Source organism: Ochlerotatus camptorhynchus, unplaced genomic scaffold (genome assembly GCF_037179485.1).
Source record: "Ochlerotatus camptorhynchus isolate MF236.1 unplaced genomic scaffold, CSIRO-AGI_Acam_v1.1 ptg000081l, whole genome shotgun sequence".
NCBI classification, from domain to species: domain Eukaryota; kingdom Metazoa; phylum Arthropoda; class Insecta; order Diptera; family Culicidae; genus Ochlerotatus; species Ochlerotatus camptorhynchus.
Window position 1 is genome coordinate 925,923 of NW_027040571.1, and position 24,149 is coordinate 950,071.

A 24,149-nucleotide genomic window follows, 5' to 3' on the forward strand; every position below is an offset into this window, starting at 1 on the left:
CACGAGGAGAAAATCAAGCCTTGCCACTGCGGCGGAAAAACTGCGTGGAGTTTTCGGGGCCACGAAACCCAACGGCGCTGGTGCTGGTGCTGGTGCGGCTATGTATCGTAACTCTCCGCGAGGTAGCTCTCGTGTAAGGAGATGCCTTTGTTTTCGTCGTAGTTTTCTTCACCTGAGCGGTAAGTTTCACTCTCTCTCCGGCTCTCGCCTGATCGCGGCCAGGGTACGATCGCGTATATAGTGGTGTGTTCTTTAAATATTACCACCAGTTCCATCATCGGCATCGTTCAGTTCAGTTTAAGTGGTCTACCAGTGCGTTCCCGTCTTCAACGATCAAATTCAGCAACTTTTTTTTATATCTACTAACCACCCAACCTACCACAATCCACTCGACGAGTGCGAACCAGTTTGGATCTGCTCCAGAACTTGGAAAAAACTTCAACTGTGATACCCAGCAAGGAGTAGTTCCAAAGGGACCCCATCCCGGAGAAGAAAAGCCAAAAAATCCTAGTGATATTTTCCGTTCCAGTTTCCTAAGCTACTAAACCAAATCAAGGTATGCAGTTTTGCAGTGTTGTTTTGTGGTGTTAAGGAAAAATCGAACGTTCTGAAAGGGAAGACAATTCTCAAAACAAACAAACAAAAAAAAAACAGTTGTGAAACTCGAAGAACTGGTTTTTCCAAGTGTTACCCCATTTTCGAACGGCAGCACTCAGTGAAACATGGTGCCAGGAAAAAGATTTTTCCCTTGTTGTGCTTAGAGCGCACTGCGAGTGAGCAGCAGCAACAGTAACAGCGAAGAAAACCGGTTGTGCATTGGGTTGCATTGGTTGAGATTGCAAAACTCACGATTTCTTGATCATCATTGTCGTTGGTAGCTTATTTTTTGTCGTTTTTGGTTTTGATCTGGAACACACATACACACACACTCACGTGTGGGACGACACGGACTTTGTTTATTGTCAACCAACCTGCAGCTGGCCGTTTGCGTCGTTGTCGTTCAAGAAACGACAGCCAAGGGTGTGATACAAATAAATCCTCCTGGAAGGTGCGAAATGGATTGCATCACAGCGCGACTGCCACAGACTGTGGTCTGTGGTTGGAGGGTTGGAGGATGGTGTGAGATTCGTTCAGTGTGGTTGCCAAGTTTGAAAGAGTAATGTTGGCGAGATTGTGGAACGTGAGGCTGAGCTAGCGCTTTTGGGGATAAGGTGGGGGTTTGTGGGTCTTGAGCACGGTGGATGTTGACTGCTGGATATTTGAAAGTTGGATGATTGATGTAGAAATTTGGATAGCAAAGAACTTTGTTCTGCAACAGCAATCCGATGGTTGTTTCTGTGATTTTCCGAGGATTTATCAGTATGAGAAACAGTTAAACTTTGAATTGGATCATATTTGCGCAGGGCAAGGAAATCTTTTCGGAACGATTTTACAGCCTTGATTTCTAAATCAAGTGAAGTTTTGATTCAACAACTATAGACCAGTGATAATTGGAAAACATTTTATTGATGCTAATTAAATTGCTGATCTATTTGTTATTCTCTATATTGCTATATATATCAACAAGCAATACAATTGTAAAATTGCCGCTTTAAGGTGAAAAAGTGATGACAAAAAGGTCCATCACTTCAACAGAACACCTACATTAAAAATAAGTATTTTGAATATGATTAAAATAAGTCATAAGCAAGTTTCTACAACCGTTTTGCGTTAAAGGTATTTATATCCGGATACATCAAATATTTCGCATCTTAATTCAACTGAGCTCATTTTTATAAGGCCATTGAAATTAAACTCTAAAATGTATCAGTGTTATGCATCAAAAATTAGTATTTTCTCCTTCAGCATCGAATAATTCAACTCAATTAACATGCATGTGAGTTGATTCACACATATGTGGGATATTCCACCCACTAGTCAGAAATATGAACAAATTATGCACTGCCCTGTATCACGAGTTTGGTCAAGACGTCTCCTAAAATCGTACAATGCAAAGTGATTCTTCTTGTCAAGGTTTGACAATATCTAAAGAAAGTTTCATATTTAGATTGAACTTACCGCTCGAACCGTGAGTAACATTTTCTACTTCCTAGTGAATATCATGATTACAGAAATCGTTCACCTAGATCCCAGGTTGAATAAAAAACATGAATAGCTAAGGCTCATGTTTCCTGTGAGCATTTTTCATCCGTCAATTGCTTTCCAAGAGCTTTGCAAATGTTTACCCCACTTCGTCTCAAAAAGCTACGCTCATGCTCAATATTTCCATCACAGTGATTCATCACCTATAAAAAGTATGCTCGGCTTATAAATGAACATAGGCAATGCTTGCTCACGACTGAATATTCACTAAGTGAGTTAGTTCGTCTGCGTTTCATCCTTTGAAATGACAACAACAAATCACTACCTACTCATATAACGAGTTCGGTTTAACGATAGTTTTATGGGGATTTACAAAAACTTTAAAGTATCTTGTAGTCTTTAATAAAACCTGAAATTAAACTAAGATAGTTCACATGATCAGCCACGGATAACCGCTTATCAATTTTAGACCATGATGGAAAGGAAGCCTTGTGAGATTTGAGATAAAAATCACATTCCAACGACATCGGTGCGATGATTGAATGACAAGCGTGTCTGCTGGTCCTCCAAGTGTGTCGGGTTCAATCCCAGACAAGGTCGTTAGGATTTTTTGAGCGAGAAAGAGAAATAAAGCCCAGCTGCTCATATACTGCACACAATTGGATATTTGAAGCCCCTTCTTTCCATGATTTCCTAATCATATGGGGCAGTTATGCGACTATGGGTAGCATATCGAAGGGGCGACCAGGTGCATGAGTCTGAACAATGGGAAATAATCTAGATCGTTGTGGCTGGGAGCTTGCCTACTGCGTATGACGAATCAGTTTTAAACGCGGGAGAGAAATTCGATTTCTCATTTCTTGAGAGACTATTTCTCATCGTAATGTAAACTGTTCAAGGCTCCTCTTCATTCGAGTGAACAGTTTCTTGAACACGTGGGTACGAATGTGATATCTTATTCAAAGCTCAAACCATTATCTACAGAGTGTAAAATTATTGACTACTTGGGCTTAGTGTGAAAGCACTGCCCAAGCAACATTTCAAATTTCATCAACGTTTAAAAGCATTCTTCAAGTGTACAGCATGGTTTACAGAACCCATGAGATTTTATGAAAAACCAAAATTGTGACTTGAATGCAATAGTCATTGCATTGCATGCTTTATCCAGACCAGTGTCTGTTTTTCTCATTTACCCTCACACGCACTGACTATCGCTTCTACCCAGTGTAAATAAATTGCGTTTGTTTTGAAACTTTTCACTGTCAACGTACGAGTGATATGAACAAATGAGTTCATTATCCATCGACGAATACGTGTTTGTTTATATTCATCAACGCTTGAGTTTCAACTCCAAAGTTGTTAAAATCGGAAACGATCCTAAAATGCGAAAAACAAAAACAAATTCATTTTGGCAGAGCCTAAAACCTTGAAAATATCAATTCTGCAAAAAGCAATAATCTTCCATCAAAATCATCCCCACCAAGATGATTATGAATATTGATATGACAGCAGCACAGGCGATAATGAATGCGCATCTTTGAATGAACAAAACAGAAGTTGACTTCGAATCTCAGCGATTGCCTTGAACAAGGGAATGTTATCATGTCAACATTCAAATTCTACCTGCATGTTGGTTTGTTGGTTTATCTTTCAAGGTTGCCTTCATTTTCAGCTTACTTGAGTGTAGAAGAAATGATTTTTATCAGCACTCATCAAGACCGTTTGTACCCAACGGTAAAGAATGAGGCAATGAAAGAACCAATAAACCATTTTGTTACTCACGAACAGGCATTCTTCCATAGAGAATGTATGGTCAGTCATTCAAAACAAGAATGGTTAGCAACACGGAATATTAAACATGCTGACTGCGCAACCGAATGAGTGCTCTGCTGTCAGTGACTTATTAACTTCCCAATCATTCAGAGTCTCACGACGTAGTGAAGGCAGATTTCTGTTAAAATCATACGAAAATACCTCATTGAACCTCCATCACTGCTCGTCGATGTGAACAGTACTGCTTTATTCATTACCAGATCTCATTCAGTGAGCGTTCCTGAGAGAAAGAGCTCACGTAAGAAATTAAAAACAAATCTCATGCTTGAGATTCTCATGCATTTTGACAACCCCTTGAGCTCAATTCATAGTAGGCTCATGAGGAGAATAATGCAAACATCAGCACTGTGGGAACCTTAAATGGTCTTGGATCATACTAAATAGTGTTTCCGACCCGGAACATCCCGGGAAATTTAGCAAAAAACATATTTCTCGATTCCCGGGAAACTGGTTCGACATCCCGGCTTGCTTTTTGTATAGCAGAACACTTCCAGAGGCAGAAGCTAGACGTAACTACCGGAGAACATTTGATGCATTGTCTGTAGAAAGTTAGAAGAGACTTTCGTGCGAAGTGAAAAATGGTTCTGGATTTAAGTTAGAAGATACTTGCGGGAGAGATCGTATGATCCTTTTCAAATAAGCCAGACGAAGCTTTCGGGAAACCGGTAGGAACTTCCGTGACAAGATCCAGAGGAAAGTCGGAAGAAATTTCCCGTGGAAGTCGTAAAACAATTCCAAAGGACGACAAGCACTTCTGGGGAAGTCTTCCGAAATAATTTGGAATCAATGTCTAGTTACAAAGGAACTAGTACTGGGGAACTCAGCAGAAAGCTTCAGGAAAAGTCTTCCGGAGGAAGTTAGAACCATTTTTTACTTACAAAGAAAACCGTGAAGTCGGACGATACTTCCGGGGAACATGAAAAGAATCCGGAGAAATTTCCGAGCAACTTTCGGGGGGAAGATCATAGAAACTCCCAAGGCAAGTTGGAAGAAACTTCCGGGAAATGAACTTATTCTGATGAATAACTAGATCAAACATTATTTGTGTTAACCGGATACAAATATTTCCAAATTCTCAGGAATTCCCGGGAAGAGCCATCAACTATTTACCGAATCCCGGGTAACCGAAAATGGCCTGGAAATGGAAACACAAGATAATACCATAGAGGTAACTCTAAGACCAGAAGGTCCCGAAGAAAGATGCTCAACTTTTTGGCTCAGCCTTGGTACTCTCTTCGATCCCAAGCTTATCGATGCACCCATCGAAACATAGGAAAATGCACGAACCCCTCATTCAACTGTCAAAATTTCATAGCGAATCAAAACAAACATAGTGTAGTACTAGAATTTCAACTAGAATGGGGTACGTTAATCGATTAGCTTGGGATCAATAGGCTAGTCAAGTAGTGAGCCAATTTAAAATCGTTAGTTTTCACCGGTTGATAATACCATCGATAGACATACAAAGTACACCGTTGAACTGATTAAAGCTAGTATCTCAAATTGTACTTTTTGATGTAAAAGATTTAAGGAGTGCAATGGTACTGCTTTTTATGTCTGCCTGGCTGGTGTTGAGCCACACAATCTATCAAAGTCAAAGCCAACCGAGCCAAAGGAGGCTGTCAAATAGGAACAATCGTCACCTACCTAGCATACAATTGGTTTCAATTGGTCACCTACCTAGCATTCAATTGGATCAGTAGGCTGATTTGACAGCTTTTTTGCCGTCATAGGTTGACAAGACAGTTTGTTTTGAATTCGCTTCTCTCTTATGCTAGACCATCACTGCTGAGAACGATTAGAAATGCCAAAACTTCAAGTTAGGAACCGGATATCTTACCGATGTTTATTACACAGCTGAAATTTCGAAATCAAAACTCATATAAAGTGTAGCATTAGCCTTCCAAAAGCGTCTTGTAGTCAAATTTGACGTATGTTGCATCGTACATGATACTCGCCGATGTTCCCTACTGAACGGTAACAAACAGCTTCCGAGCCATCGGTTTGACAGATGCGGCTGGTTTATGACTTCTTGAATGTCTTTAAACCACTTCTCGCCTTAGTGAATTGGACGTTACTCGTCGATGATCTCAGTTTTTAGTTTTCTTATTGACGCAAGCTTGGGTTATCTTCCAGTTCAGCTTTTCGTCTACAGTTTCTGGTTATCTTAAGCATTTTCTATCCACGAAGTAAAACAACGAAGACTTAATTCAAGGTCAAATAAGGAAATCTTAAAACCCACTTTATCTTCATCAAGCGTGAAATCCATGCAATCATTCATAAATCATTTATAACTTCCTTACAGCTGACTCAGTTTTACTTTAAAATCATGACTTTCACACCCACAGCTTTCTCACTGCTATTTCTTCTTCTTCATCTTCTTCTTGTTCTCTATCACAGTTTCCGTTCCATTTCTCTTCTTGCGTTAAGTGCACGTGTGTGTGTCTTTGTGTGTGAACGCGTGTGAGCATTTCAGTCTTCAAGACACACACACACACCCACCCACACAAGAGCTAAAACAGAAAACCTTTGCCAACAAGTAAAAAAGCCACGCTCCAGAGATGGCACCCACCATCCACAAGGAGGAGAATTTCTCCACCACCAATCTCAAGTGGAAGGTATGTGCGATTTGCAGTACTTTTGCCTTGCCTCGCTTTCTTCATGAAATAATAATGAAACAAAAGTAAAATCGCGGCGGATCGGTGTGTCCCTAACCTGCCTGATTAAATCCCTTCTAACTGTTGTAGGTAATCCGATCCGCCTTCCCTCGCTTCAGCCGTTATTATTATTGTTATTATCGTTGATTAACCCCCCAGCCCAGTTGGTTGTTGTTGGTCAGAGATCTAATATTAGAATTACACTGCCCATAGATATCGAACCGGATAACATGGTTGCGCGGGGAAAGTTACCAGAGCTCCCTCTCTCTAACCACACACTAATCATCCATGTGAAACAAGTTGCTTGGTAACACTGAGGTACCTAAATACATGGTATCGCTGCTCTCTAACTCCACATTCTAACCTCAATATAAAATAAGGCTAATAATAATCCATCATTGCTTGCTGCGCGACTCGACGGCGACCGAGCACAGCTGCATCCGAGTGGAAAACAGAAAACAATCAAATTGGAGGTGACGGCAGTCCTCACGCCCTCGCACGTGTTGCTGCAGTGCCGTGGAAATCATTCGCAAAGGAAAACGGAAATAGGAATTGCTTTTGCAATTTAATTTCAATTAGCCGGGCTGTGAGGAAATCGAATCAAGAACTGCACTGGGCAACTGCTGCACCTACGACAACTAACCTACGATTGCCATTTCCACTCACACTTCGAATCGACGCGCTTTCCATTTTCACCATCCGGCGATGGTTGTTGTTGTGATCGCTGCCGTGCAGAGTTGTCTACTTTGAAGCTTTTCTCAATTCGGTTGTTTTGTGCAAAGCCCGCGGGGCGGGGGGTTGTAATTATTGAAAGCGGCCCGTTCATAAGCTTTCCCAACGCGGACGTGTCCCGCGAACCGCAATACCGCCGTCCATATTGAGCTGCGTTTGCAGCTGGCAATCGCGGGCAATCGATACACATCAGCTGGATTATTGCAATCTTCCCTGAGCTGGTTGTTGTGGGGTAGCGTGTACGGTTATAAGTTTGATTGATGTTATGACGATAATTTGATAACAGATAACAGGATGTGCCACGATGGTGGAAATCCAAAAACTCTTGGAATTGGCTGCGGCCGGTCGGTGGTCAGTCGAGGATGATTCGCAAAATTCACATTGGATCAAAAGTATTCCGTATCATTTCAGATATCAAATGGATTGGCATTCGAAATTGTTGCTGAAGTCAAATAACCCAGTACTTCTTCAGAAATTGGACTGATCGTGCTATTATCTAACAGCTACCATGACATTTGGATACCAACATTTCAATTGTATAAGATCACACTTTCGCCAAGAAACTATACCAGCTAGTAGAGGAAACATTCCACGTTGGTAGTTGGCGTGTGTGAGCTTTTGTTCGAGAGAAATTGACGGTTTAGGCCTATGTTTACAAAAGAAACTTCCCCTTAAGCCCGGTTTAGACGATTAAAATTGGCTGTTCAATTCACTTGATCTGCGAAATGAACGACAAGAAGTTACTCGATGTCCTCCATTTGGTATTCGCTTTGAAGTTACAAGACAACCAGATCATGGGTGAGTTGAAATCAACTTAATTTAACCGTGTAAACCAGGCTTGATTGTAATGCTGATAAAAGAATTGCGCATATATTCGGTCTAACAATCGAATACTAAATCTAATTTAAATTTTTAATGCTTTAAATATGTATTTACTAAACAACCAAGTTTGAATTTCTTGATAAAACTTCGTAGGCCAACAAACAGACAAAGAACAAAAGTGGAAGAGCAAACCAATCCTCGGTATCATGATCCAGTTCCGTGCTGGAGCTGTCAGCTTATAAAATACCCAAGCGATTGCTAGAAACGATGACGTCTATCTGGAGAGCTTTTGATCTTTTTCTTGAAATACCTGCTATCAATGTTGAATATCTAAAGTTCCATAGCCCAACAGCAGTCGCGTCAAAGCACCGAAAAATGAGCGGTATTTAGATACATTAGATACGGTACTTTAACTATATTTCAAGGTCAACTCTACCTTTTTCTAGTGATGCATTAATAATTTTAAAACATCCTAGGAAATTGTTGATTAAAAATATGACTCAATAGAGTGTGTTCTTCGTGCACTGCTGGAAAGTTAAAATTAAATAAAAATTCCCATAACTTCCAGGAAGTTTATTACAACACCACATAGGCAGTTAGATCAAAGAAGATCTAGGTTAGATCTATGATAAACTGCTACGATGTTCCCTAAACAGAAACGATGATCCCCAAGGAATCAAAAATATCTCCAAATGATAAAATGACAAGCGATCAACGAGCCGAACGATAAGCAATGATATGATCTACATCCTATTTTTTCATGACAAACAGCTGCTGCAACACAGCTCGCTTGGGCTGGTAGAAGGAAACGACCAAATTGTTAGCTTCACGAAGTAAACGCTAAGGTGTTAAAGGGAATTTTATAGTTACGTCTTTTCCCGATTCCGATCAAGCTATGTCCTCAACCAGGATTATTGCAACAAAGCAGGCAAGCAATATATCATTATTCTACTACCACTACAATCGAGCTGTGTTGCAGAGAGAGAGAGAGAGAGAGAGAAATTGCTGTGGTAGTCGTAGCAAGCGTTTTGCCTGTATCGTTGGTTGCTTTATGTGTTTGGATTCGCTGATGATCCCTCAAGTTCATAGAAGTTTGCAAAACTTTTACGAAATTGTTTGATCTTCTAACAAATTCCCTGGACTTTTTCAAAATTTCCTGGACTTCTATGAAATTTTAAGCAGTTCCTTGTACTGCTACGTACACTGTGAAAATAGGGCTGTGAAATTTCAAAATGTACATGTCATTTGTACATTTTGAAATTTCACAGCACTATTTTAACTGTGTACGTAGCAGTACAAGGAACTGTTTGCCAATTTAAAAACAAGTAAATCAACAGGAGAAAACGTGTCATTCTATGAAATTAACAGCAAGTTTTGATGTTTGAAGCAGGTGCATACCAAAAACCGTAAAACTATACATAATTTTTTTTTAACTATTCCAAGACCTTTATTTCTTCAATAAAATGGCCTGACATTAAAAGAAGGGTTTCAAACAATTACGAAGTTCACTGGAATTAAACAATATTGAGTTGTCTTCTACGAAGTTTCCCAATCATGCATACTGCCGCTCATGGCAAGTCCGTTCCATAGCACAAATCAGCAAGCCGAGAAAAACGCGTTTTATGTTTGCATAGCACCATTGCTTCTTATGTAATGGGACAACCCGTATTGCTGTTTGCCCAAACTTTTCCAGATCAAAACTGTTGAATTCCTGGGTGATTAACTACCATCAGTTTTGACAAAAAACGCAAACGGGACCGACTTGCGATGAGCGGCAGTATACAGGTTCCTAGTTTTTCGAAGTATCCTGAATTTTACAAGATTACCACAAGCTCTACGATGTTCTCTGATACTCTGTGAAGTACCCAGATATTCCACGAAACTGCCTGAACTTCTACGCTGTTTCCAGAACTTATAAGAAGTGCCTGAAGTATAAGAGAAATCCCATAACTTCAACTGCAATGAGAGTTTATTTAAAGTTCACTTAATTTCTACAAATTTCATTTAATTGCTTCAAAGATCGCTTAATTTTTGAATATTTCGCTGAGCTTTTACTTAATTATTTGAACTTTTACAAAATATTCTGCATTTCTACAAAGTTCACTTAAGAACTATGAATTTCATTGATTTTCTACAAAGTTAGCTGATATTCTACAAAATTTGCTGAACATCTAAACATTCCTAAGCTTGCAATTACATGAGCTTCTACGCAGATTCCTGAACTCCTACTAAGTTCCCTGAAGATCTACGAAGTTTCATTAGTTCTACAACGTTCCCTGAACTTTTACGAAGTTCCTCGAGCTACTTCAATGGTCCCTGGAATCAAATGATGTTCTTTTAACAATTTTAAACTTCTATAAAGATTCATTTTTATAAATCTGAGCAAATCCCATCGCCAAATTTGAATTTAGCGGTGAAGACATTGTGAAGACATTTCGATGAAGATTATTTCTAAATACACCCGGCATCCCTGTACTGGAGTGATAATAGTAGGTCTGCCTATGTGCTGCCATGTTCAATCCAAAACGAGCATTTCAAGCGTAACTATTCAAATCTACGTATCCGATTTTGTAAACAATCACTTCAATCGACGAATTGTGGCACTTGATAGCTCACTCACAGAAACTAACAACACCAGCTGGTAGGAGAAAGATTCCCCTACCTGATGATGGCGTTTGTTTGCGTGGGTGAGTTAGCAATTAAGACAAATCGTCGATTGAAGTGATTGTTTACAAAATCAGATACGTCGATTTGAATAGTTACGCTTGAGTTTCCATTTTACAGTTAGTTTGATTCGTCAGCTCCTATAAGCAGGTCTATAGAGATTTTTGGCGTTTAATCGTCTTTCGCTATCTAGCACACCTGGATGAATTGATTCATTGTTTTTCCACTAATCTGTTTCCCTCTTGCTCACACTTCTTGGATGGATTTAGATGGTGCAGTAGTGCGCTCCTATTAAACGTCAAAAAGCTCTATTACTATGAGTGTCTACAGGATAGATGTTTGTTCGTTCATGCTGGCACTAAAATATCAAGCAAAAAAAGTCCACATTGAATAAAAATTTTCTCAAAATTAGCTATTAACAAATAGATAAAAAATTTCATGGTTCCAGGTATATTCTATAATATAAAATAGCAATTATTAAAGGCTGGAGCATAAATCTAACATTGCAGAACAGTTGATAGAATATGCTTGACTCTAAAAAATGCACTTGCCGAGCAGCCGATTGAAAATGTTCTTGAAAATCAACCCCCTGCAATTCGATCCAGTTCTTGAAACTGCCGAAAACATCAGCATGTGATCCATAACATATTTAAGCTCCAATCATGTAACATTAAATGCGGCAAGGTTGCAACAAATAAAATGCCTTCAAAACCATTATTACTTTAACGCACTGGACAATTAAAAAAAAAATGATTTAATTGTTTTCGAATTGACGAGCAAAATTTGCGTGAATCATGCTTTCCTATAACGTTACGATTGGAATGCAGTTTTCAAAGCCTCAGAAAATGCTCGAATATTAAGAAAGTGTGTTAGTCCTGGCAATCGACTTGAAGATAAGGTATATCCAGAATGGATAACAAGAATCTCTTCTGCCATAACAAAAATGGACTTACGATTCATTTATTCAGCATACAGCCTGACAGGTTGACGGTTTACTGACTGGCATGGTTGAAGATGCTAATTTCAAATAACAGACCAAAGTGGTAATTTTAATACAGATAGATGAGGAGATGAAAGTATAGAGTTGACAGTTCCATTAGAGTAAGGCAGTGTGAAAATTGCATATAGAGAGTAGAAAGCGAGCAAGGACAACTTTAGGAATGTACAAATCGGTTTGATCATCTCTCTTTACCAAACTCCCCCGTTGGGGAGGGATGGTGAGGGGTATTCCCCCTCACCATCCGTCTCTGGTTTTGACAGTTGATATTAGGGCATTAACCGTTTATGATAAAAAGGGACAAAGATTTCCGTTCCTTTAAAACTATGAAATACTCCCTAATAGACTGTTTACTCTTGTGCTGATTCACGTGCGGGTGAGCCTGTTGTTCGCAAACCCATGGTTATTAGCAAGATGAAAACAGTTTTTCGTTGCTGCTTAACATGGATCGGATTGCTTGATCGGATAACACCAATTTTGATTAATCAGCATTACGAAGCAGCACATATGTAAACAGCTCACAAACCTTTAAAAAACGCTCGGCTACTGCGTAGCTTCTCTGATTTTAGAAAAAAAAATGTAGAGTTACGGACACGCTTTAAAACAAAATTTAAAAGTGTATATCTGCCATGATAAAAATATGTTTAAACATTCTTCTTCTTCGTCTTCGCATTTCAATCCGTTTGCTTATCGGGAAGTCGAAAAAAATCGAACCTTAAAAATGCCTAGACTGGACCGGGAATCGAACACAGCCACCTCCAGCATGGTTTTGATGTATAGCTGCACCTTTGCCGACTCAGCTAAGGGAGGCCCCATATGTTAAAACAACCAGGCATGGAAAAAAAATCGTTCCATTTCACACTGATCCGGCACAATATACGAGTGGTGGTTTTTACGACGACCCAAAATTTAATACGATTTCACTTCACAGAACCGAACGAAAAATGACCGCTAAGCGTACCGTGACTAATTTTTAGTACAGTAGTGTATTTTATTTTTATGTCCAACCGTTTTCGAATGCATTGCCTTTTCAACAGGCGAGTGAGCGATTGGAAAAGATAATCAATCATGTGAAGATGAAATTTGTATTGTGAAAAGCTTTCAATGCTAGCAGAAAACCACGTTTCACGTTTATGAACTAATGCTTCCTCAAAATAATCCACCTGAATTACTGATCCAAACATGACTCACTCGCTTGGATCACGCGTCGCTCGCTTTACGCGTTCAATCGGGTTAGCTTGAGATAATGTTTTTCACATTCTTTCAGTTTCTCGACTGTTTCGTTCCACTGTTTGGAGTCTACGAGGATGGCTATACTGAAGACTATGATTTATTCTTGAGGCATGCTTTAGAGCCTCGACAAAACTCATTCCTTCTAGGGATGTTCCAATTTTCTAAATATGACAAAATTTCAATACAATTAGCACCAATTTGTTCAACAAATTTTAAATCAGATTCATATTCGAAGAAGTACAACCGAAGAATCACAGTCTGAGTGGAAACAAATACAATTGCCTGATCAAAGTTTGAGAGAGAAATTAAATCACCGTTATTCAACTGTCCGTTCTCGCCACAAACGGAACAAAACCTCTGAAGCTCCATTTGGCTGTGATTAGTCACCCCGGATGTTTATTCCATTTCAGACATACGACGTGACTTATCACGTAGTTAATATACAACTAATTCATTTTCAATTAGCACGACTCAATTCGAATGCATCGTTCCTCCAACTAAGGCATCGCAAAACATGGCGCTTGCCTGAAATTGACAACCAAAGTTTACTCCAACCCAACTGTATGTTTCATCGTGCACCGTTCGAACGAGAAACTCATTATTAATGTTTCATATTCCACCTTTCCCCCACAAACCAGGAACGTGCAGAGTTCATCGACTCCCGTAGCATGCCGTGATTGATTATCAACTATCGACGTCTCATTTCTGGAAGCAGGTTGAGATTGGTGCGATCGCCCGTGCAGAAATTCAATATTTTGTTTCCCATGTCATATGGGGGGGGGGGAACATTCGGAACGGATCCCACAAGTGAGTCAGTGAGTCGTGAACGACTTGTCTGCGCTGATTAAAATTGCAAATTAGTTCCACTGGAAGAACATCGCAGCGATTGTATCCGGTCGATCTGCCAATTGATGCATTATTCGGTATCATCATCTTGGCTACCAGATTCAGGCTGAATAAACTTCATACTCCTCCTCCTCGCGGAAAGGACTCTAATTGGAAGTACATTTTTACCCATACCACTGAACGCTCCCCGTTCACCGGGGAAATTCTAGGAATCGGTGTTTGTTGTTCAAATTGGCTTCCCTTGAGGTGGCGGCTGGTAAAATTCATGCGAATCGAAACTTAGTTACGCGTGATTACCTATTGTGGTATGGTGGAAGCGTGCGGCAACCATTCAACCGTCGCGGGAACGTGACAAAGATTCCCATGACAGAAGAAGGCACCGCGGTACCTGGCGAACGAGCACGTCGCTGCCTCCCAATCCAGGAAGACTCTCACGTGCTTGATGAAGTCAACCACATGACAACTCACTACTGCGGTTAGTGATGGTGACGATGTTGGTACAAATCATAAATCTTCACGCTTTTCTCGCTCTCCAGGCAGGGCACAGCATGGGGAAAACAAATCATTCCCCCTTGCTGCGGTGCCAAGGCGGGAGGTCCCTAGGACACGTTCTCCCTTCATCGCCACAGGGTGGAAGTGCGATAACGGAAATTATGTTGGTTTCTGATTAATGCCTTAGGAGCAAGATTTCCACCAACATTTTACTCAAAGCACAAAATGCATGTTGCATAATGCTCCTAGAAGAAAACAGCACGTCGCAGCACATGTAACAGAATCTCTCGTTTGATCCCAGATCAAGCTACCAGGAAGTGAAATCTCATCTCAGAGTGCTTTCCAACCAGACACGGTCTGGCTGTCGTGAAAAGGAATAACATTGAGCTGTTCAAGCTACGTGAAATCGTAAATTTTGGACTGGGCGAAAGAAAGTTCTATTCCATCCGAGTGAATCCTTTCCACAATAAAAACATAAAGGTCGCCCTTGAAATGAAAAGCGCTCGGATAGCAAATTTCCCCAGTTACCGACAACGGACGAACGTTTTTGATAACCATCATAAATATAGTCCCCACTTCGCCGCCCAGTTCCCTGTTCTTCCCAGGGGGATGTGAATGTTCACTGGTGTAGAACTACTCCTCTGACAAAATTAAATGCTTGTTTAAATGCTTGTCTGGAGACTTTTCATCCTGAAACAACACCAGGCAGTGCGCTGCTGGGACAAATTGGTCCATTTTGCAAAATCTACCCTTCCGCAGCCGACCGACGACGCGACTTGACGGCGAAAGCTAAGGTTTGCGTTACATGACAGGCACGCGGTTTACCGCCAACATAATCATATTTACACAGTCAGTTGTGTGGAATTTCAGGCTCTTTTGTGTGGCGTTGTTACATAATCCAGCTCAGGTGCTGTTGGTAACCACGGCGAGTACCTACCGGGCCTCTCGAAACCACTTTCCTTATTTTGCTGGGGCTGCTTTCTGCCAGAGGAGCTCTCTAGCTCCTCTAGGTAGCTAGTATTATTGTTGTGTTGTTGATGATGATGATGATGATGATGACGACGGTGGATGATCTTAGATCGTAGATTATACGACGCACACAACTTCAGAGCTTCAGAGTGAGCAGGCTAATAATGATGGTTCCAGGGAGCGAGAGCGGAGGGGGTTTGTAAGGTTTGTCGAGAAATATGTCTGCCGGGCTTTGTGGTGTACAGAGAGTTTCGAGAATTTCAATAATCGGATAAACTTTTAGGCGGATAAACGAGAATTTATTACCGCTGCCCGGCATTGCCTTGAAGGACGCTAGGATGGATGGGAACAAGCAAGAGTACAGAGAGAGTTTTCAGGCGAAGGAAAATCACAACTTTATGGAAGGACAAATGGGGGGTACGTGGTAGAAAAAGCTCGTTCTGCGCTTAAAAAAGGTGGTAAATTTTCAAATGGAAAAGGTAAAATTAATGCAAGATATTAAGTGGATTTGTTTGTCTACCGCTCTTGATGGAATGCCATATGTGGCATGTCTGCCATACGAAATGGTGAATTTTTGGTGTGCTCTAAAAATTGAAAAAATTGGCGAATTTTGCCAGGAGAAATGGTTATTTTGGTATGCTCTGCGGGACTCAATTTCGAATATCAGTACAGCATTCCCTCCATATATGCGATGGGTGGTATCGTCCACCCACTGCTATTTCTCGGTCGTCGTTGAACCAATTACGTTGATTATTTGTTTGTGATTAGTGTCAACCATAAACTAGTTGTTATCAAAAAAAAATCAGCTTAATTAGTTGCAGGACAGCCGAGAAATGGATGGCTGGTACCATCAACAAAATCATAAAAGTTCTAAAGCTACGTCAGAATTTTCAACATTTGTGACACTCATTTGGAAACACTTCTATTGTTTCGGAACTATTTGTAGAGTTCCAACTATTCAATGATGAGGTGATGATTTGAATCAATATTTATTTGCAGTGGCGTCACGTGAGAAAATTCACTAGTTGTGCGCCTATTTTATTTATATTTTGTCTGTAACAGTAGAAGCCAATTTTGATGCATAATAAAAAAAAAATGAGATACAAATCTTTCGACGGGGGTACCTGCATAAAAAATAAACGAAATGATGATGGGAAACAGTTCTGCTACCAGTTTTGCTAACTCTGTTTGCATAGATACATTGATTTTCTTTTTAAGTCTCATGTTTATGATGTTTGTCATCGTTACTCACCTTCTGGCAAACGGTCTTTTCAGGAGGTCATCAACAATATCCTGTTCCATGATTCCTATTTAATTTTGCACTATGCTATGAACAATATTCCTTCAATGCTCTGAGGCTACTGAATAAAATGCAGACATGGTAGTGAGAAAATTTAAAAATTTAAAAATTCGATGTGTGCGTGTAGGTAGGTATACAACGAATGACGGCTCTCCAAGATTCAATCAATTCAGAGAGAAACTCAAATGCGACGTAGCCTATACGTGCCAATTTATTATCTTCTCTTTAAACTGTGCAAAGATAGAAGTGCACAAAATAAACACTAACACAGCGGCAATTATGCTTACGGGACTTCAATACATATACAACTGATCTGGGTGTAAATACGAGCGTTTCTGGTGCACAAGCATAAGTGCTCAGACTGGGAGAACTTAGCATGCGGTGGCTTTGGTAGAACGAAGGCATATTTTCCTTGCTTGTTTTGTGTCACTCATTCGCCATACACAGCAAAAAAAATGTAATATCGATCAACGTAATTCAAGCTGATATACGAAATAATGATGTAATAGCAAAAAGCAGATACAATATTACATCAATGGATGTAATTTTGTTCGCAAAATCGATGTACATCGTACAATGTGATATTACACAACCGATGGATTGACCTGGTTGCAGCAGTTTCGATGTAATATTCAACAACTTTTTTTGCTGTGTAGAAGCCCAAAAAGAGTGTTGTCTGCACGTGGTAAAATCCCAGCGTGCCCGTACGTGAAAACAAGATCGCTATGCCTCGCTTCTGTTTTACGTACATTTCTTTCAGTGGTGGGTAAAACGGAGGTTGAGCAGCGATGTGGTAAACAATTCAGCTACTATCCAGTGATGTGGTGGATAATTCAGTTACTATCCATATGAAACCAATAAATAGGGCGGACAAAAATGGTTTTAATTGAGTATTAAATTTTTGCCTCTTAATTTTTATGAAATATAAATTTAACTTTTTGAAAATTTGAGACTGTGCAGTGCACGAGGTGCACATATGGACGAGACGCCACTGTTTATTTGTAGAATCAATCTACCCCGAATAGCCCAAAACGACAATTTTCTGTATTACTGGGTGAGTGTGATCGAAAAGCTACCCGACCAACCATTCGTGAAACTTCTTCAAAATTCTTTACATTAAATAAATTCATCGAAATCAAAGAAACATAAAAGTAAAGAATTTCCGACATAAATCTTATGCATAACAGAAAATTTTCTTTAAAATTATCTTGCCTAAATTATACATTGCCAGCGCTTCCTACACTATTCGCCCCGCAATTTAAATCGAGGCTCATACAAGCCAGCCACAAGATTTGCATAAGACTCGCACTTTCTTCGGAAAAGCAAATCCCAGACGGGAGTCAACACAAGCATCGATCCATTCATATTAAATCACCTATGACTGGCAAAAATGTTTACTATTCAGCCGACTACCAGAAGCCGCACGGCCAATGCGACTAACTCAGAGAAAGAGTTACTTCTACTCAGAATAGTATGAGAAATTTCTTAAAACGCAGGTTGTTCAGCACCGAGTGACTCATGCAACTGAGTAAAAGTGATTCTCTGCCTCTTTGAGTTAGTCTCATCGGCCGTGCATATGAATAGTACCTGCCTGGTAGCTCTTCCCAACCATTCTATCGGGTGAAGAACCCACTTCCGAGTCGACAATAACGCACAATGAGCGTTTCTCTGTCCCTAATCCCACGTTTTCCTCCGATAGCACGGAAAAAGGAAGCCCAAAAGATCCCACACCGCAATTCCCCAACAGTCAGCCAGCTGCGTCATGCTCGAGGCCGGTTCCACTCACTCATTCACTCATAACTTCCTAACGAGGTTATCAAATATTCATGAAACGCTTCCCAGCGAACTAAGCGAGGCTTCTTTTTTTTTGTAGGCTGAGCAATCTACAAACAGCAAATTCAATGCATGCATTGACCGAATGCCTTTTTATCTTTTTCTTTTTTGGGAACGCCATTAAGTACCTACGTCGTAAACAGTTTGCTACCAAGATCGGTTCCCGAAGTCTGCTCCGAGTCCAATCCGACCATCCACCGTAATGAGCCCGTGGAAGCGTTGCTGTGGTGTTACTTAACGCTCAGCATAAGACCCTTAAAGTGACGCCACCGTGTCCCGTCGTTGCGTCCCGGTTCGGTTTTATGAATCCGAACCATAAAGCATTTGTGCTGCTCTTGCGTCAACTAACGGAAGGAACGTGTGGGTACTTTTCCTCTCGCTGTTTTTATTGAGATATTTTATGGGATAGAATGGATGTCGCAGCAGTAGCTAATTGCCTCCCCCTGGCTTCCCTCTATACCCATGCTGCCAAACGTCCTAATAAAGCCACTACAGTAGTGATTGATTCTTGTCGCCCGAGTGATCTGATCCGGATGGTGGGATCAATTGCTGGCAATTTTGAGCAACCCACCGTCGACTACCGACTACTGATGGAGAGATTGCTATATGGCTGTATGCCAAGGGGGTTGGTGATTACCGCTCAGCGTAAGTGGTAAAGCTTTCCGCCTTTGATGGCTTCATTATCTTATAAATTCGTAGTGGTTGCGGTATGTGGAGCTTACAGGTTGCCAGAAGGGTTTCAGGGAGAAAATTATATTTCAAAGCGTTTCGAAAGATTTTCACATGGGTTGGAATCGATTTGCTGCAATTTGTGGTGACGCAAAGATCTTCTAGGTGTTGCAAAGTTGTTACAGTTGATTCTTGAAACACTTGTGAATGGGTTCATAAAATTCAACACCATTCAAAAATTACTTTGAATTACTACACCACTTTCTCCACTTTGCACATTGACTCGGAACTTGCACAGTAGCAGACACGAAACAGGCGAGAAACTTAAAGAATGTGAAATCATGCTCTTCAAGGCTTTCAAGATGAAGGCAATTTAATACCCTCCATCGAACCATGAAACTGCATTCTACGAATCACTCTGTTAGGATGATCACAGCAAAGCAGTCATTACAGTACTGAAACGGATATTCTCATACAGAAAGTGAAGTATTTTCTTGGTGATCACTAGTGAATATAGCGGTCATAAGAATGCTGTGTTTCTTGCAGTTAGTTTAAGCAGAAATTTCCAAATGTTTTGCACTCAATCAGTGTTGTCATACTCATCTAATGCGTACAGTGCGCTTAGAATTCACTTATTTGTAAAATGTGAAAGCGGAAAGGAGTGCCACACTCACTTACTTAGGAGTGTAGTTATCGGTATTCCAAATATAGCGCCCTGTTCAATGTCACATCTTGAAGCTGCTCGGGATATTTTGTCGACAAATAGCCATCAAACTATTTCGAGCTGGTTCGAGCAACTTGTCTAAACGCACACCCGTTTAATTCGATTCGCATCTTGAACTCATCACATCTTGCTTTTGGCGCTACTGTATATGCACGACTCTTTGTTAATATATTGTGATATACTGTGGAATGTTCTGTCAAAACCTCACCAACTACACTGAACGAAAACATCCGCAATACTTCGAATGATTATTGCATTGCTCGAGTCCTTAAACAATGTTTTCGAATTTCGGATCATTGTCTTATGGTTGAATTAGTTATCAGCTGATGCCTGTCATCAAAATAGCGGATTAAATTTATTTGAAAATCAGCTTGTTGTTTATTAATTTATTTGGTAAGGCTCAATCGAATTAACCTTACAGAGTCGAGGATTCTTGATCACTATACAATACATCCTAAAAGCTGAGTGGTGCGAAGTGAAATTTTCTTCATGTTGGTAGTATTGAAATAAACGTTTCATCACCGTCGGTTGGTAGAGAGAAGTGTCAAACGGCTTTTTGTGCAGAGCCGATTCGTGACTTTGCGATTGTTTGTTGACATTGTTCATAGCTGGTGTTTTTACGGAGTGGAATAAAATTCAAAATGAAGTGTTTTGCTCACTTTTGCAATTATAAAGATGGACACGACGAAAAGCGAAGCCTATTCAGGTTTCCCAAGGATTCAGCAGTACGAAAAGAGTGGCTCAGTTTCTGTGAGGTGGATCTCAATTTTCAAATCAAACCCAGTGACCGCACGGAGAACAAATTCGTTATGTTAAGATAACAATCCTAATAGTTACTTTCACATGGAAAAATATTGTTGTTTGCTCCGAAGTCACAGTCGTTCCTGAGCGAAAAAAAATCGGAGGGGTTTTTTTCAGCGCAGGAGTCTACTTTGGTCCAAAATACGCAATAATACTGTTATTTTTAATTGTTTGAGTCCGTTTCGAATCACGTTTTTAAAAAGATCAAAAACATTACTGAAAAATATTTATTTTTTATTTTGGACGATAACAATACTTCTATCTATTTCAACGAACCACAATGATAAAAAAGTGGTTCGATTTGACAGCTCGAAAGTGGTTCGATTTTGAGGTCCGTCTTCGCACCACTCAGCCTAAAAGTATAGTCAAAAGGTACAAAACAATAAACACTTTAGCTTCCGCTATCCGAAAAGCCTCCTCCTTCAGAACGGGAGCCGCTTCCAGTGGTTTTATTGTATGGCAGTATTGCCAACGTGGGTCAGAGCGCTTCTATTGCAGCAATGGACGCGTAACGTGGTCAGTACTCACACACTCATCACTAAATGGTTGCTTTCCTAAGTCAACGACGCATCGACCGAAAGAACTGCTGATGAAGAACAATGAGGAGGACCACACAATGGTTTCTGCCGAGAAAACAAACGATCTCGTGGCACACATCGAGAGTGACCTGCTTTTGTCGACAGCCGAGTGAACACTGTGAAAATCGGCTGTAAAACATACAGTGGTCAGAGGATAACAATTTAAGAATATAATGGCTTGCAAATGCTTAAAATTAGATTTATAATTCGATTGTTTACATTATCATATTGAATATCCATGAACAAACATTCATTAATTCAAAAATCGTTTGTTGGTAGAGTTAACTTCCTCCACCACGAAATACACTATCTTCGATAGCGATGTATATGTTTCCACCTCGTTTGTCAGCTCAAATCAGCAAATCAAGTGAATCCGTTTTTGTAAGCAATCACTTTAATCGACGATTTGTCTTCGCTGCTAACTCACCCACGCAAACAAACACCATCATCAGGTAGGGAAATCGTTCCCTTACTAGCTGGTGTTTCTGTGTGTGAACTAGCTGTTGCCTCAAATCGTCGATTGAAATGATTGTTTACAAAATCAGATACGTCGATTTGAATAGTTTCCCTTGAAATGACGTACGATTGAATTATTTACATTATCATTTTGGATGATTTTCGTTATGGGGCTCAACTATTTCAATTTGGGATCATAATCATTCTACAGAGAGCATCCGGTCCGTTCGTTTCTCGTATCATTGTTCATCCTGTATTCGATAGGAGGATCATCTGATCACAAAACAACCGTCATCCAGTTGCAGCTATCATTAGAAAAAGTGATTTCGATGTTTCGATTTGATTGGTTTGAGGTTTCATTCGAACAGAGATTGATTTTATGGTACAGTGTATAGACGATTGTTAATGCATCAATGAAAATGCTGAGGTTTTGACAGAACTATGCTGTGGCTACCGCAGTATTTTACATTTGATCGTAGCGCTAAAATCATGCCGTGGTGGGCTCAAAACTAGACGATCTAAAAATATCAAATCTTCATTCCTGAAATCCTCCTTGTAATAGGGGATGACGGGCTAAGACGGCCACCCTATGGAATATTGAAAAAATCAACTCTTGGAAACTAAAAATTATATAGAGTTCATTATTATTAAATAGTTAATGTTGTAAATACATGTAAGCTGCTTGATAACAGGCAAAACGTCAACATTAACAACAATACCGAACACTGAGATTGGTAACGGCCAGCACTTATTATTTTGTGTTTACGGAATTTAATATTTAAGGGCTCTTATATAAGCCTGTTCGATGTACCTACAAAGAAAAATTAAAAGTGTTCCTTAAATGATGAGGTATTACAGAAGCTGTTACAGCTTGACTTATATCGGGGTAAGACGACCACTTTTGCATGGGATGTGTTTTACCTCAATGTTGGAACGGAATGCAGCAAAGAACAGTATCTTGTTCCTGAAATACATCAGGCTTTTTTCTAAAACATTTGTAGATCTGTTATTAGAACGTATTCAGTATTCGGTGGCCCCGGGGAATCCACTGAAAATTCCGGAACATCCATAACAGGGGTCATCTCTTGAAATAGGTTCTGGCTTTCTACGAAGTTTGGGCAATCTTGGTAAGATGATCGAGGCCTTCCAAATGGTGATGGTGAACAGCTAATTTTTTAATTATCTCACTACGCGGCGCTAGTGTACGTGGGAACTTCCTGTACCTATAAGCTATATCTTGATATCCTGACCATCTAGGAAGTTGCTGTTGTTGGCAAACTTGTTCAAGTGATCAACGCTTTTTGGATGGTAGATAAAATTACTTCACTCTTTTCTCACTACGCCGTGCTTAATCTCGAAAGCCTGACCAAAGGGGAAAATAGGTCAAATAGGAAATGGGAAGAAATGTGTTGACGTGATACTCCCCGAGTAGCACACTTTCACCACAATAAGTTACAGCAACTTGTTTATGAATGAAATAAGTCGTATATAAGTTTCTACAATTGATTTGTGACAAGCGTGCTACTAGGGTCGCTGTGAAGGAAACCGAGAAGCCCTCTGTGCTTCCACGAGAAATCACTGGGATGTTGGATGTGGGGAAAAGTTTGCAGCAGGGATCCTTTTGGTAACCTAATGCTGATAATTCCGTACCTTAAACACTAATGGATTCAAAGTATAAATAGTTAAAAAGGAAAGATCTTACCGAAGAAATCAAGTGGACTGAAATCATCCTTCTTCATGACGTAATAGTACCAGCCTTAGACGGTCCGCGGGGATCAATATGAACTGGTTCAGACTCTTTTAGAATTTTTTTGGAATACCCCTACTTCACTTCGGATAAATCTTCAACGTTCATTGACTGCCAATTCTTGAAATTTGATTTTAGTGGCGATTCAGAAGCGAGAAATTTGGTCTTGAGAACTGCAGTATACTGGTTGTTTGCAGCTTGTGTGCTCTTCCTTGAAAACTTGTCCATCTGCCACGGTAGCCAATTTTCAGTAGCTCGTTCCTCTCGGCCAGCAAACGAGAATTAATTGTGGAACTCGAAAGCAGTTCCTTTGTTCTTGACCTCCACAACTCGAACTCTAAGCTTCTTGTACAATTTGGAACTCAGTTTTAACACAGTAATAAAAGCACTTTATGAAAAACGTTAGTTAAAGGAGAAAAAAACATGCAGGAAATACTATAACGTCTATTTTCAACCGCAGCCTACCGCGATCTCTCCCTATAAACAAGCTCCCTGAGCTGTCAAAACAGTGTTGATGACGTGATCATGCAATGATCAATACATAAATTTGTACACAACAGGTCTAGAAATAGCTCAAAACGTCATGCAAAATCAAAACAAAGATTCCATGGTGCAGTGATCCCAAATGACAACCGTGCAGTTACCCCAAATGACTACTGAAGTCGATTTGGTTCTAGCTAGATTTCCATCTGACACGTATGCTTACCCAGATCG

At 40.1% G+C, this 24,149-nt stretch overlaps 1 protein-coding gene across 2 annotated transcripts in view; it reads left to right on the plus strand.

Moving 5' to 3' along the window:
* Positions 1 to 267: 267 nt before the first annotated feature.
* Positions 268 to 24,149, plus strand: part of LOC135698020 (alpha-tocopherol transfer protein-like) — a 29,808-nt gene continuing 5,926 nt past the window's right edge. The window contains exons 1-2 of one of the 2 annotated variants that reach the window (XM_065217889.1): positions 268 to 556; positions 6,316 to 6,533. In XM_065217889.1, coding sequence (XP_065073961.1) covers positions 6,477 to 6,533 — 57 coding nt within the window. In that variant the 5' untranslated portion in view covers positions 268 to 556; positions 6,316 to 6,476. The remainder of the gene's footprint in view (positions 557 to 6,315; positions 6,534 to 24,149) is intronic. The other variant, XM_065217890.1, reaches the window with a different exon arrangement.